Source organism: Brachyistius frenatus, unplaced genomic scaffold, assembly GCF_029030835.1.
Source record: "Brachyistius frenatus isolate BFR_SWC_R1_liver_20210118 unplaced genomic scaffold, ASM2903083v1 Contig_166, whole genome shotgun sequence".
Taxonomy (NCBI): domain Eukaryota; kingdom Metazoa; phylum Chordata; class Actinopteri; family Embiotocidae; genus Brachyistius; species Brachyistius frenatus.
The window spans coordinates 355,964-372,200 of record NW_027210765.1 but is presented as its reverse complement, the minus strand read 5'-3'; the positions used below and the strand labels follow the sequence as shown (position 1 = coordinate 372,200).

Genomic DNA, 16,237 nt, shown 5'->3' with positions numbered 1-16,237 from the left:
TGAGAGGGTGAGAGAGGAGCAGACTGTGAGTGAAAGAGATAAAAAACAAAGCAGAAGAAAAGCGATTCAGAACAGGAAGAAATGAAAAGCTGACTAATTCGCACCGCAATCTTTTATGACAGGAGACACACGCTGATAATGGATATCAACTCCACGTTTACAGCTTCCAATCCCAACTCACAACAACAAAACACGGCCGTGGAAGGAATTGATTGAAACACTACTTCCCAGAGACCTCGCCGCAAGCCATCAAAGTTACCACCTGGAAGAGTAGCAGAGTAGCTGCTTCTATAAATCATACGCCGGGGCAACAATAAACTGGCTGACGAGAGGAATGAGGAAGGGAATTGAATTAAAGCCCGGGGACGACGCGTCCCCTCCGGGCAGAGACGAGATCAGGCTGAAGGCTGTGAAGGAGCCAGAGTTTTACAATTCAATTTTGATTTCCAGGCGGCACACGAGGGCGGCCGCAATTGAAATCAGATGAAGGTGAGAGTCCTCCTCCCTATATTTGTTTGTTTTGCTTGTCTGTCACAGCTGAAGTTCGAGAGAACATATGCAGCTCATTTCATGCCCAGAGGAGAATGTTAAGGTGTTTGTGTGAGGTGAGGTGAGGACGTTTAACATGGCAAATATGGAAAATAATTACTTCGCACAGTTGGGATATAGCTATCTGTATACTGGAAGTTGGTGTAAACCATCTAGACTGCTTAATTTTCAACACTGTTTTCACCTGCATTACCATCCTCATAGCAAATTAAACTGCCAACAAAGCCCTACAATATTTCAACATATTTTAACCATCATCTGAATCTAAATGAATATTTTAAAAAAGGATTTATATTTAATTCCCACTGTAAAAATAAAAATAAAATAAAAAAGTAAACTGAGTATAAATAAATGCTGTGTATGCAGGAGGAAATAGAATGGAGGTTTTTAACATTGGGGAAATATTCATTGCATTAGAGGTGCATTGGGACAAATGTTCTTAAAAAAACTGATTGTTTTGTGTCTATAATAAAAGGAGGTCCGGATCAATGTAAAGTTGGTTGGAAACGTCGATGATAACAATATGAGAGCTGTCTTGGGCCATTAACATGTTCTTTTATCAAATCACCACGGTGCCAGGCTTCGATGTCAGATCACGAGGTAAAAATAACTCCTGCGATACATTATTCATCGTTATAGCCAGGTGAAAAGTTATTCAAGAAAAACTTCACTGGGTGTCTGAATGTTAAACTATCCAGGCTTCTGTGTTTTTCGCCTTGGCCCCATTTGTTTACAATGTGGCACATCTGCACTGTGGAAACTGCGGCTTTAGCCACAGGCACTTCCTGTTTGCACTGCGCAAACAACAACGAATGGATTACTTGGATTATGAAGCGCCTCTTTTCTCCAATTTCTAATCTGATACACGGACATATATCCTCAGACATCCTGCTGATGCTGTAACGAGTGATTAGCTGTGTGCGTGCGTGTCTGTGTGTCGTGATATCACTGAGGTGAGTCTCAGGCGAAGAAGTGATGTAATCTTTGCGGCACGTCGTGTCAATTTGGTGACAAATATCAAGCACAAATGTTATGCTCTTATTTTCCACACACAGCTGGCTCGCATCAGAATAATGTGTTTGTTTACAACACACCGTAAAGTCACGCATTGGTTTGTGAACTGCCGTTTGACAGCCTCGAGTCTGGCATTTCGGCTGATACAATCTTGTGTTTGTGGGGCCAAAAGTGACCACATTTGGTCGAGTTTGGGAGGAGCAAGCAGTGAGAATCAGACAATGCCCCGTCCAACTATACTGGCAATCTGACTGCACCCCAGACATGTCAATCAAACTAGACAGACTCCCATATATCTAATTTAATCTAATCTAATCTAATCTAATCTAATCTAATCTAATCTAATCTAATCTAATCTAATCTAATCTAATCTAATCTAATCTAATCTAATCCAATCTAACCTAATCAATTATGGAATTATTTTTAGAAGGGCCATCAGGACACTCATCACAAGGATTGAATTTAGCGAATGAAAATTGCATTGACTGTAATTCACAAGAGAATCCGACACTCTTTGAACGGGAGTCTGTTTGGCCCTCAGTGGTTTTGCAATTGAAGGCACTTCCGCATCGGCGTTACCTTTCAGACCCGTAGACTTCATCCATTTTTATATACAGTCTATCACAACACATTAAACACACAACAAGCCCCTCCCACTTCTGCCTCACCTGGCACTGATGTCCCCAGCGCCACAAACACCACAGCCGTCACCGAGTCCTTCAGACCTATTGTGCAGCCGAAGTGCGACGCCAGGTCACCGGTGACCGCTGTGAGGACGCCGATGAGCGATATGGAGACGATGAAGCAGGCCCAGCCGTTCCAGTACTCTGTGGGCGGCACGAAGGCGAACAGGACCTTCCAGAAGACGGTGAGGAAGTGCATGATGTAGTCGAAGCAGGACGGCAGCCGCTCCTCGCCGCTCTCCTCCTCGTCGTCGTCTCCTTTGGGCGTGGCGGGAGATTGAAAGTGATGAAATTAGCAAAAATAACGAGGCGGTTGAAAGAAGGAGACAGGCAAGTGGACAAAAAAAGGAGACAACTCCGGTGAGACAACTGCAATATTTTAACTTGAATAAGAATTTACCTTTATGCAATAAGTGGTCAGAATAAAGAAATAATTCGATGTATAAAGAAAGACACTTATTGGCTTTACTGACAAGAGTAAGATGAGAATATTGACGTCATTCTTGCATGTGTGTAATAATAGACCTGCAATTAGCTTAGCCTAGCATAAAGACTGAAAGCAGGTGTAACTGGCAAATTGTAGCTATAGCATTTCTTTTAGAGTATGAACTGACTAAACAACATAAAATATACAAGTTAACAAGCTTTAGAGGTTTTAATATCTTTGGATACAACCTGCATGCTATTGGCTGTTAAAGGTAGCGTCACATTTCAGATCAAGGTGGAAAGTGTTCGTAACCTTCTCATCTAATTCTTAGTAAGAAGAGAACATGAGATATTTTCCCAAACTATTTCTTTAAAGCGGAACAAAATTTCCTCCAGTCACAACAATGAAATCTGCACAGCAAGAAGATTGTGAATAGATTAAAATAAATTCATGAAAAATAAATTACTGATGCAAACTTTTTAAGAAATATCATCATCTTTTAAAAATTAAGGCAAAAAAGATGTCAACCGAAAGCACAGTTCATAAATCAAAAAGATGCCCTTTGTTCTGTGTGTGTGTGTGTGTGTGTGTGTGTGTGTGTGTGTGTGTGTGTGTGTGTGTGTGTGTGTGTGTGTGTGTGTTTCTGTGCGTGCATGTTACCTGCGCTAACAGTGACGGCATTGACAAACTGCTCCCTCCAGCTGCTGCTTCCCACCACCAAGGCCAGGTTTGTCTTCTTGATTAATTTATCTACTGTATTCTACACACACACACACACGCACACACACACACACACACACACACACACACACACACACACACACACACACACACACACACACACACACACACACGCACACACACGCACACACGCACAAAAGCAGAACGTAGAGTGCATGCAGACAAGGCAGAAGAAGAAAGACAACCCTCAAGTTGTTAATTCACTAGAAGCAGCACAAAAAGAGGGAAATATAGATTTCAAGCCTTTCAATGAAGCCCCATGTTGCAAAACACATAACAGATAAATCAAGGTAAGGACGTGTTAATTAATACGATGCAGGGAAATTGAATGTGATGCCACGTTTTACTGAATGTCCCTGTGAAATCGAGGGAAAACCTTTAGGCTTACTCGGTGAGATTTCTGTTTGAAGCAGCGAGGAAGAGGAATAATAAAAGATGTTGAGCTCACAGCAACTATGGAGCATCGCACCAGAAGTCATTATTGTAACTCAGCTGACAGGGATTTGAGAGAATACTGCATGGTTGACTATCAACTATGTGAAAGGTAACATAAAAAGGAAAATATCCTGTATTTTAGCAGTCTCAATAAGAGAACGCACAGATTAATCCCAGTGTGGGGTGACAATTAACAATCTATAGGTTGAGATGTGATAAAGCACCAAGACACCGTTACAATATTTCACTACTGTAAAGTGATTGATCGAAGAACAACCAAAGCATGCATGAGAAAAATGGACAACCTGTTCAGCCCGCCAAAGAAGCGTATTCACTGCTTTCTGCACACGTACACACACACACACACACACACACACATGCAAAATTACACAAATGGACAAATTAGCAAATTAAATCTGTGATGTAAATCTGCAAACATATTGACACATATGACTGGTTTCAAGATAAAGGCAAAATCATAGATGGAATGAAACAACACAATGCAATGGCAATGTACAAAGTAATAAAAGCTGAACAGGAGACGGACTCCTTTAGTTTGTTCCCGTGTCTTTTGTGTTGCACGCAAGAAATGGCAAGTCATTTGTAATGATACAGCTAAATGAAAGACTGATCTAATCTAAAAAAAGCACTCTTCCGAATGTAAAATATTTATCAAATGACTAAACCAATATATGACATTTTCGAATTTGCTGATGAATGATCTAAAAGCAGATTTCTGTCTTCCAACATCAGTTTTGAACTGAAATAAAAAAAAAAATATATATTTTTTTTAGATCTTATTCACGTTTGAAGCCGATTTACTTTTAAGGTGATATCTAAAGAAATTGACTTGACAGAAACCCAAACACAACTTAAAGTCTGACTAACTGAAGACAAAAGTTAAGAGGAACACACACAAGTACACTTGTTACACACACACACACACACACACACACACACACACACACACACACACACACACACACACACACACACACACACACACACACACACACACACACACACACACACACACACACACACACACTTACCTTGAACTCGTAGGATTCTTCTATGATCACTTCCACCTGTGTGTGTTCACCCAGACTGGGACAGCCCATCTTGGCCACCTCTTCCTCCTCTGCTCCCACCAATGGCTTATTCTCATTGGAGTCACCTGGGCAACCACAGAGAAGAACAAGCTCATAGTGCAGAGGTTACAAAGTATTCAAGGAAACCCAATAATAGGAATTCACACCTCCGAAGAATTAAGATGAAAATGACAACAAACTAAAAAGGTATCCATGATTAGAAACAACTTTCCAAATACTGTTTGACTTGTAGTAAAAAAGCTTGTGTTATTCTATATATATATTTTTTCTGTTTACATTTCAACAAACCTCATGAAAAGACCAAAACAAACAGTCTGTCTATCAATACTTTCCACCTTTCTGTCTGTGCCTCTTGGGCCATAATGGTCTGCACTGATACCTCTATATTTTTCAAATGATCTTTAATTTGACAGCTCTTAAACATTATCTGGAGTCAGTTTGTCGCAGCAGCATGAATTATTACTGAAATCTTGAGAAAATGTATGCGAACCGTTGCGAATGAACACAATGTAAATGCTAATATTACAACACTGATGTGCCACATGGGAAATCCAAGCTGTCAAGTTGTTACAAATATGAACACCCACCAGGAATTTATTTTTTCGCCCACCTTTCTATCTTCTCAATACCATATGTTGCAGCGTTCACCCCCCCGCCTTCCCCAACTCATCCATACGACTCCTCACTTCCTCTTCACATACAGTGACAGTCATTAATTCAGCTGATATCGGTGTCGACCAGCTTTAATTGAAAAGCTGTGTACAGCATGTGATACAGTACGTGTGCAGCTGAGCGTGAGTAAATGTCAGTCGACTTGCTCTGACACAGCGTTATAAAGCCAATTATATTCCTGTGTAATGAAACATGCCCCGGGCTGTCGGCTCTTCATGTCTGACATCTAGACTGTGGCCCTTTGCTCCACCACAAGAGTCTCTCTGTGTGGTAGCAGGAAGAGATAAAAGAGGCCGGGGGTCCAAGCCCTGACTGTGGTGTGTCTAATTTGTCTGGGCGCTCTACAGGACACAACTGCTGCTATTCACAAGGAACCTGATGAGGAAATGTGTTTTTGTTGTGTCCTTGTTGGGAACAACTTCTACTGAATTGTTGGGACAGCTGTAAGGAAGGTATGTGGCTCTCAACAGGATACCTGTCACATTTTGCCTCGCGTGGTTGTGAACAGTGAAGTGCCTTAACTTTAGTGTTTGGGTTTTAACATCAAAAACCACGTGGGGGGGGGGGGGGGGGGGGGGGGGGGGGGGGGGGGGGGGGGGGGGGGGGGGGGGGGGGGGGGGGGGGGGGGGGGGGGGGGGGGGGGGGGGGGGGGGGGGGGGGGGGGGGGGGGGGGGGGGGGGGGGGGGGGGGGGGGGGGGGGGGGGGGGGGGGGGGGGGGGGGGGGGGGGGGGGGGGGGGGGGGGGGGGGGGGGGTTAGTTTTAGGCACCAAAGCTGCTAGGATAACAAAATATGACTGTTTGGGTTATACAAGTAATTTTACATAATGTTACGTGTATGTTCTATGATTTAACATATGTTAAATCCAAGCAGCAACTAACAATGACATCACCCATTAGTTTGTGACTTTGTGATTAAGTCTCAAGTTCTTATTTTGGATATCTTGCTATTTAGGAGCTAAAGTGACCATATTTGGATGAGCTGAGGAGGAGCGAGGGGTGAGTCCGACTCAATCTGATTGGGAACCCGAGGACACTACACCGGCCCACCGATAACAGAAACCTGCCTGCACCACAGACCTGTCAATCAAACAGACACGCCCCCCCAAAAAGAGCCTTTTTGGAGCTAACCTCTAATGTCCCTCGGTGGTATTGCAGTTTAAGGCACTACTACACTGGCCTCATTTTTCAGACCGGTGAGCTATATCCATTTATATAAATTAACATGGTTAAAACGTTATATAAGGAACTTACTTAGATTACTTAAAAGAAACGGGCGTCACTTCGTCAAACTCAAACTCTGGTCTCTTGGGCAAAAATTCTCGGTTTTTCATATGCAACCATCCAAGACTTACCTCACTTCTTTCTTTTATCAGTCCTTCTACTTCATTACATGACCTTTATTACATCACCCTCTATTTTGACTCTGGTAGACTCATGTACGCGTGTACACTTGCATGGTATACCAGAAGCTGCTTACGTGCTCAAAGTTACAGTTCTAACATGATTTTTTAGCACAAAGTACAGCTGATGGTTTGAATTGGTCATTGTGAGCATTTGACCTGATGATAGCTTAAGATGTAGTTACACTGTAGTTGGAGGAAACAAAAGAATGTCCGTAATAAATTTAATTGCCATCGTTTAAAAAACTCAACAGCTGAAATTTCCACCCCCAGAGCTATTAGCGAGACTCAAACAAGAGTGAGATGGATCTGTAGTGTGCCAAATCATTTAACTGTTTAACCAATCAACAGAAAATTTATTAGGAATTGTAACTATTTTGTAGAGGTAAGATAAATGAACGTTACCCTGTTAATCATACAAAATGCAATTACACAGTCCTGTAATCAAGAAGAAAGAAAGAAACAAAATAAGACAAGAGTGAAATTAAGTTAAATGAGACAAAGAAAATGTCTCACTTAAGTGAAATGAGGCACCAGGAAAGGAAAGCACCAGTCTTTTCCTCCCTTCTGGTAAACTTTTAATGCAGCTGCAGAAATTACTTTTTCAACTAAAGCCTCTTACCGTCTTAACAAAAAGGTGGAAGGGCTTAAATGTTTTAGATTCTTGGCTTTCTGAGCTCTCTGGTAACTTTGTGGATTCAGAAAGTGGGAAATAAAAAGATAGAGAAAAGATTAAAAAAAAAAGTTCAAAGTGCAAATCTGTGATCCCTCAGAGCAAATATGGAAGCTCTCTGGCTATTTTTGTGCTGGAAACATGAAACCGTTTGATGTTAATGGTAATTAAATGGAATACATACTGATCATGATTAGATATTCACACCCTGTTTCTGACGGGGACGCCATCATTTCAAAAACACCTCACAGCTCAGGGCCGGTATATTCTAAACACTCAAAGTAAAACGCCTCCTCGTTAATCAGTGTTTAGATGAGAGGCTTCAGGTAATCAATGATCTGACTCTGATCGCAGTTAAATAAAGACTTCAATTTGACTGTCACTCAGTAACTAGGCACCCACCATGTTTCTGTCCTATCTCCAACAGAACAGGCTCTCCCAGCTCGATGATGAAGGACTTGTTCTTCTCATACTCTTCATCATCAATGATTTTCACCTCAATGATCTTCCTGTTAAAAAGAAGAGAGAAAGACGAGACTCAGTGAGAATATTCCATATAATAAACCTTTTAGTTTTATGTTCCCCCTCATTACAGAAGGTTGTTATGGGCACATGTTTGGAGCAGCCCATTAAAACTCAGAGTCTCAGGCTGCAATCAGACACAAGGTCACTTCTGCTGCTCCAACGCAAGACATGGGTAAGGACTGACACATGGTTCTCATTGCTTAAATCTTTATACCTAATCTTAAATAATAATTAGGATACATAAAAGTAAAAAAACAAAAACAAGCATGAGATTTGCCCTCTTCTGATTCCTCATGCAGGAGAAGTCTGTGCGATGATGAAGGTTGAAGCCCTAGTTGACGTCGCTCAGCAGGTCACTATATGAGGCTGCTAACATCCCCTGATAAACCATTTTTCTCCGGCTGACAGTGATGCAATGCATTGCACAGCCAACGCTGAGGTATTTTCAATCAGGAGCACCCGGGGGAGAGCCCTGAAATGCAGCGCAAAGAGTTTTCTAGGGTCGAGTGCAGCAATCAAACCTTAACGAGTAAATTGAAAAAAAAAAAAAAAAAAGGTGCAGGGATATTCAAAAATATAGTGTGCACGATGGGAGCAGTAGTAGACTGAAAAATATGAGGAAATGTGTTTGTTAACAGATACAATCATTGTTGTAATTTATTCTCTATCACTTGAGGAAAAAGCAAGTTGATAATCCACATAGTCCAAAATGGAAAGCTTACAATTTGCATCCAATGCCCTATTTGTTGCAAGGTTGACAGTAAATATGGCGTGAGGGTGTACAACAGCACTGACTTTGAATCAAGAGAGCAGAATCCCCTCCACTCGCAGACCTCGTCTTCGTTTTCATAGAGTTGCTTGTGTGAAGTTTTACTGTACATAAACAAAAGTTACCTTTGACACAGGTTGTGTGGATCTGAGGTCTGACAAATGTACTGAATGCAAGTCCTTCCACATAAAACACTTGCAGAGGCGATGATTTGAATAACGTAAACGTCCACGTTCGTTAGTTTTTTTTAAAATCTTCGTCAATGCCTTTACGTAGTACTTCAGTTTTGTGCATGTTATTCTCACAGACTGCCGGTCACTGGAACAGTGTGATACGACGGGAAAGACATGTTCTTGTGCATGTACATAAAAGACATTACGCATGGCCATTTACTTTATGCACGTAAACAATTCAAAAACATTGCTTCATAGCACTTCTAGTGGTCAAAAACTCCAAAGTGTACCTGAAGTCATAACAATGACTTTCTAACCAGTTGTATTTGCTGCTTCACTCTGACATGGAGGAAAGCCTAGGAGCTATTTCAGGCAGTAAAATTGAAATACACGACTACATCCACACACAACATGCTTCACCCTCCACAGCATCTTCCCGAGATGCAAATTTCCCCATTTCTCCCCCTGCTCTGCCAGTACCAATGCTGCTCTGCACCACCTCCAGTCCAGCAATATCTTAAACCCTACGCTCTGCTTGCTTCAAATAAACATTTCAAACACGAGTTGTCCAGCTGAAATACTTTAAATGTAGTTTATTTATCACCACATCAACTTCTCCTTAATCTCACCATGCATCAACATATGCATTTTACGCAGCATTTTAGCACACATCTCCAAGTATCATTGCTGCTGTTTGGTGATTGGGTTAGTCAGACCAATGTGTAGAGTATATGTTCAGGAAACACATGTTCGCAATTGTGTTTTTTTTCCTTTGCTTGTCCTTTTTATTAATATTTTGTTCCTCGTCTTTTTATATTTTATTGTCTTTAAAGGGATCACCAACTATCATCAAATACTCCAGCATTATGCCCTTTATCCATTCCAAATGACAGATATTCAATACTAATTGAGTTCTGTTATTATTTGATTATCTTTAGTTTGAGTAAAACAGTCTTCCTAATCTGAAAACATCCAAAGTTTTTATCAAATGTTTAGGGCACCAAAAATGTGCATGACTTGTGCTTCCAGAGAAATTTCATCACTTTGCTCCTTTTCTGGCCTGTTTCACTCCAAGTATATAATCTTCATATCAACAATTCATCTGTGTCAGACCGGCGGAGAGGAAAAGAGAGTTCATTTCCACCTGGTTGTGTCATATGCTTCACTGTCAGCCATGTTGACTCTGAGGCTGCAAACAGGCTGCGGTTCAACAGAGAAAAAACAGGAAAGAGAGAGAAATGGAAACATGGATGGAGAGAAATGCGAGCGAGTGATGGAGGGGTACAGAGATGGACGCACATTGTTTTCACTGGTGAGCAGCAGTGGATGAAACTGGCTGGATTTGCTGTCAGCTTGGGTGGCCAACTCTCAACAGTGTTAGAAAAGAAATTATAATATTGTTTAGTCAGATGTGAAACAAAAGAGGAACAGAAACACCTATACCTGGATGCCAAGGCATTTAGAGGAGGGAAGGAAGAGGGAGGAGAGATACTGTAGCTGTTTTATTTCATATTTTACAGCTGATTTATTTCATCACGTTCATCCGCCTGGAGTATTATTTCAACTAATGATATACTAAAGAGAAATCATTAAACCTTTATACCGAACGGGGATTGTTGGTGGTTTACCAACTGTGTCTATAGCTGGTCCATCAAACTTGTTGAAGCGACATGCACGTAGCTGAAATAAGAGTGATACTGCAGCACTGCCTTTGTTTGTGTAGAACTACAAGTATTAAAGCAAAAGTACAAGAGATGGATTAAATTAGACGTGGGCAACTTTTTTTTTTTTTTTTTTCCCAGAAGGCCATCCAGATTTAGATAAAGTAAGCTCAGGGCCACACATTGGAGAATTGAATTACAGCATTAAATTTATAGCGTTGAATTATGTTAAACTAGGTGAACTGTGTGGACATGACAGATTCACAGAGGGCTAAAAAAGCCTGGATTCTTCTTTGAAAAAATGTCGCTGGTCAAAGTTTTTGTACGGAAGAAAGAGAAGATAATTCTATTGATATATTTTAGGAACATCCGCGTCTGTATGACACAAGTAAGTAATTCACTATCACATTTATTCCTTCCTGTTTTAAGATGCTCCAAATTATATACAGCCACCAAAAAACGGAAAAGTCAGCAGTTAAAAGAGAGGTACAGAGTTGTTGCTGTGATGTTACACTGTCTTGTCAGGTTGCTTTGGTGTAAACTGCACGCCAAAATCGAGTGGAGTAGACTAGAGCTCGTAGCAGCAGTGGTGAAGAGGCTTAAGTGAAGAGGGTTTAGTGAACTATCAATTGTGAGTGAGAAGGAAGAGTGAAGTAAGAAGTAAGAGGATAGAGACGGCTCAAGAGAGTGCTAAGGAAGCAGAAAATAAAAAGTGGGTTTTGAAAAATGTCAAACAGACGTACAGAGGGCAGGAGGAAGAGGAAGTAGAGGAGGAGGAAGAGGGAAGGAGTGAAGGTGACAGTGAGGGGGAAAGAGGCTGGTGGAGGAGTGTTAGTAATGTATAGGCACCACTGAGATGGGAGGGGTTACGACACAATACACACCGAGTTCACTCATTGGGACCACACACACACACACACACACACACACTCGCGCGCACGCACACATTTATCCATGTTTTACATCGCACACATTACACAGATTGTGGTTTGTATGAATAGACAGGCGGCCAGCCCTGCACGGGTTCATGCTTCACGAGTGATACCGAGTCTCACACACACACGCACGCAAACAATTCAGCTCAGTGTACACAAGCAAGATATGCATGAAAACATGATCCGACTAAACACCTGGGAGATTCATAAACATGGTTTAATCAAGCCAATTTACACAATGCAGACAACTGCATTGTGTGACAACAACACACGCACGCACACACACACACGGTGACTGTTGTGCTTTCATTATTCATAGTTGGCACTGGCTGTAGCAGCACTCCCATCTGTGCCCTCTTCTCTCCATCTCGATCCCGTTACTTTTTTTTTTTTTTTTTAGCTCTTTCCTCACCTCCTCTCCTTCTTTTTATCTCTATGATGTTTTCTGATTCTGTAACCCCCGTGCAGCTGTTGCTTTAGAGACAGTGCAGAATAGACAGAAAATAGGGGAATTATCAAATCTCATCCAGGTTTGATGAGGAGACTGGTTAATCTATCACTCGTCTGACTGCTGCACAAACAAGAAATATCCACCCCGAATTACACTTACAACAACAGGTTTAATTAGAACACAATACAATAACCAATACTACAACAAATTGACAATTCCACACATCAAAAAGTGTCCGAGCGGGTAATATGAAAATCAAAAACCTCTGAGATCTCAGGAATAAATGAAATTGAAAAAAAAAAGGTATAAAAAAAAGAGTCGAGTTCTCAAATGTCCTACCGCCCCTATGGTTTCCGATGCTTGAGCAAAACTTCAACACAACTCTGAGCAACTCGAGTCTGTGACAACACTGATCCGGGGGCAGCTAATAAAGGTCCAGGTACTAGTGTGTGTCTTTTTGAAGACATGAAAATGTTTAAGAAACTCCTGCTTTGAAATATTAGCTGCAAAAACAATAAACTGAATTCCAAGACTAATTTTCATGATAGTCTGTGAGAGCAAAGATACAGGAGTGAAGGGGAGTCACAAACCTAGAAAAAAAATGGAAGTTATAACACAACTTTTTTTAAGCCAGTCTAAAATGATGAATCAGATATTGACGGTCCCCAGAGGATGAAGCCTAACGACACTGGTGGATCCCTTGACTTTAACTCCAGCGTCACCAGCAGGTTTTTCTCTGTTTACTGAAATGTCTTGTCAACTATTGAATGGACTGCTGTGAAAGTTGGTATTCATGCCAGGATGAACCCCATATCTGTAACAGTCCCAGGAAACCCAGGAATTGACTCAAGTGCAGGGACCACTTAGGAGTCCAAAATACAATTTCATCTGCTGGGCAAGGAGGTCACCAAACACTACGTAGCTTGTCTTTACACTCAACACAACCCAAAATAACTTGTCCTCAGAGAACTGTAGTTTGTTTTTCCCTGCAAATGTCCTCCTGCCTGTTCCAAAAGCTAATTTAAAGTCCAACTATCAGGTGTAGGCCTTCACAACGTAGCTTAAGTCCTGAATTCTTCTTCCCTACACAATCTTAAATGCAGCACATTACTCCTCTCCAACATTTCATGCCACCCTCTCACCCTCCCTCTCCCTCTCGCCTGCCCTCTCTATTTCTACCTTGTTACTTTTTGACACCTGCTCCCCAGAAATTTCCTCTGTCAGACAGTAGTCCTGGTCTGTCAACAGACTGACACAAAACACAGACGTGCACACATACCAGGTTCACTGAACACAGAACATGCACTGCCAGAAATAGAGACTCTGACCGGCAGAGATAAATAATTAAAAAAAAAGTGACAGTGAAAAGAGGTCAACAAAAGGTATTGTTGATTGAAAAGCTCCAAATAGAATCAAGTGAGCTGTAAATCAATTTAATGAATAAGTTTTACATCATTCTAGTGTGTGTGTGTGTGTGTGTGTGTGTGTGTGTGTGTGTGTGTGTGTGTGTGTGTGTGTGTGTGTGTGTGTGTGTGTGTGTGTGTGTCTATCAGTTCTATCAGAAGTGAAGGATTGAGCGACAGTTTGATTTGATTACTTGAGACCTCATTGCATTACTTAATGGACAAAACCTCTCTACATATCTTTCCATTTTCTTCTGGCTCCAGTTCTACTTTTGATTTGCAACCACCAGACTCACTGTGTGTGTGTGTGTGTGTGTGTGTGTGTGTGTGTGTGTGTGTGTGTGTGTGTGTGTGTGTGTGTGTGTGTGTGTGTGTGTGTGTGTGTGTGTGTGTGTGTGTGTGTGTGTGTATTATGGTTTCAGGCAATGAAAGACAGCCCACCATATTTTCAGTGAAAGCGCATCTCAGAGAAATGCAGCTAATGGCTCATTTTCTTGAGTGAGGTTGATTTACGCACACTCCAGTTTTACTGTTCATCCCTCTGCTGGAACCTCTAAATATTTCACTCACTCTCACTCACTCACTCACACACACACACACACACACACACACACACACACACACACACACACACACACACACACACACACACACACACACACAAAACATAACTGCCAAAAGTGCATCTGCTTGACTCCTTAACCCTCCTGTTGTCCTTGGGTCAAAATGACCCGCAGCTGTGTTCAATCAAGTTCTATTTTATTTTCATATTTTTTGGGATCATTGGTGACAAGGAGGCTGTGAGGGTTTATTTAAAGAATGATGACCAATGATCTCAAAAAATATAAAAAATATAGAAATAAAATAGAACTTGATTGAACACAGCTGCGGGTCATTTTGACCCGAGGACAACAAGAGAGTTAAAACAATGTCAGACAGATGAAGAGGAGACAAGGAAGAGGACATACTATATATCTTTGAACAGACCTTCAGCTGGCCACCAGGATTGTAATGATCAACGGCAACAAGAAATAGGATTATAAAAATGTGATTACAGTCCAAAAGGAAGAACAGCAGTCAGCTACAGACTTTAAGAGGTCAAGTGCTTGAATCTAAGAAGTACACTGGGACACAGATCCAGGACGTTTCAATAAGCAAGTGAAGTTTGAAAAAGTCAGGCACTCAATGCATTTCTGTGTCATTGAGGGGAGTGGCCATTAAAATAAAATGCATTCAGTTCTCTTGATTCAGTTGAACTTAATATATATTTTTTAAATGCTTATTCTTAATTTATTGCAATTTAAATCTAATCATCTCTAAAGTTTATGTCAATAAAAATGAATGCAATGGTCAAAGTTGAAGTTCACTTACATCAGCTTGTTTTTCATGTTGACCTATCCTACCTCTGACAGTGAGTTAAAGCTAAATACAGCTAGTAGCAGTTTAGAGAGGACAGCGGAGGTGAGGTAGAGGGTCAAGATTCATTTGTATTTCAATCTGAACTCCATTAGACTGCCTATTGAGTGTATATGAACTATACCCTACGCATTTACAGTGAACCCTCGTTTATCGCGGGGGTTACGTTCCAAATAGAGACCGTGATAGGCGAAATCCGTGAAGTAGTAACCTTTATTTTTTTTACAATTATTATACAATGAAATACTCCATAATACATTGAAACCAAAGAACAAAACCTTTTTACAGGCCCAAGCATTTGTTTAACAAATAAAAGTACTGTATAAATGTTTTTTTTACAAATAACTACTGTACTGTAAAATAATCATTTTAATCATCAATACGAACTGAAGGCTTCAAATTGCTGAGATCAGCACCGCCCCACTGCGACCCGAGTCATTGGATTAGAACGGGAGAAAATGAAAAATGATTATGAAAACAAATACAAAGTACAGTAGGACAAATAGTGACTCGTGTATTTCACTGCTCTTCTGACTGAGCCGCTGCATCCTGACTCCGCTCTGCAGCGGTTCTTTCTTCTAAAGCCGGCGGTGCAGGTGTGGTTTTTCAAGAGAAGAACATAGTTATCGGTAGTTGTTGTCGCTATTTTTTCTTCTGGGCAAAAAGATTCTTATAAACCGACATGCCACCATCGATTATTTTTAATTTGGCAAGCTGTTTTACGTACGTGTACATATTAAACCGCAACGTTATTGACAAACAGGTAGAGAAGAAGCGGAGAGACTGTTTAGCCAATCAGAATGCAGAACACAATGCACGATGCAAATCCGTGAAGCAGCGAGACCGTGAAAGGTGAACCGCGTTATAGCGAGGGTTCACTGTATTGCCTTTAAATCACGGATAATACAGGCTGTCTGTCCACTGTAAGCTGCAAACTCAAATTACCTTTGACCAGTTCATTGTAATGGTAATACTCTGAACTGAGTCATCTTCCTCTTAAAGTTCACACAACGTTAATGCAGTTCGACACTGAAAAACTGCTAACATTGGACTTTGTGGGATTCTGAGCAACAGCAGCTTTTCACTTTTTAGAGATAGTTGAAACTGCAGCAAGGCAAAACTGAAGAGCTGTGTGTGATCAAATGATATGAGATGGTGTCTTTTGGTCTCTCTCTCTCACACACACACACACACACAC

The 16,237-nt window shown here is 41.2% G+C and overlaps 1 protein-coding gene across 2 annotated transcripts in view; it reads right to left on the bottom strand.

Moving 5' to 3' along the window:
• Positions 1–16,237, bottom strand: part of LOC138631811 (sodium/calcium exchanger 1-like) — a 101,304-nt gene that overhangs the window by 5,531 nt on the left and 79,536 nt on the right. Inside the window, exons 12-16 of one of the 2 annotated variants that reach the window (XM_069717006.1) lie at positions 8,109–8,215; positions 4,902–5,026; positions 4,155–4,190; positions 3,334–3,433; positions 2,232–2,504 (exon numbers count right to left, since the gene is read on the bottom strand). In XM_069717006.1, coding sequence (XP_069573107.1) covers positions 2,232–2,504; positions 3,334–3,433; positions 4,155–4,190; positions 4,902–5,026; positions 8,109–8,215 — 641 coding nt within the window. The remainder of the gene's footprint in view (positions 1–2,231; positions 2,505–3,333; positions 3,434–4,154; positions 4,191–4,901; positions 5,027–8,108; positions 8,216–16,237) is intronic. The other variant, XM_069717007.1, reaches the window with a different exon arrangement.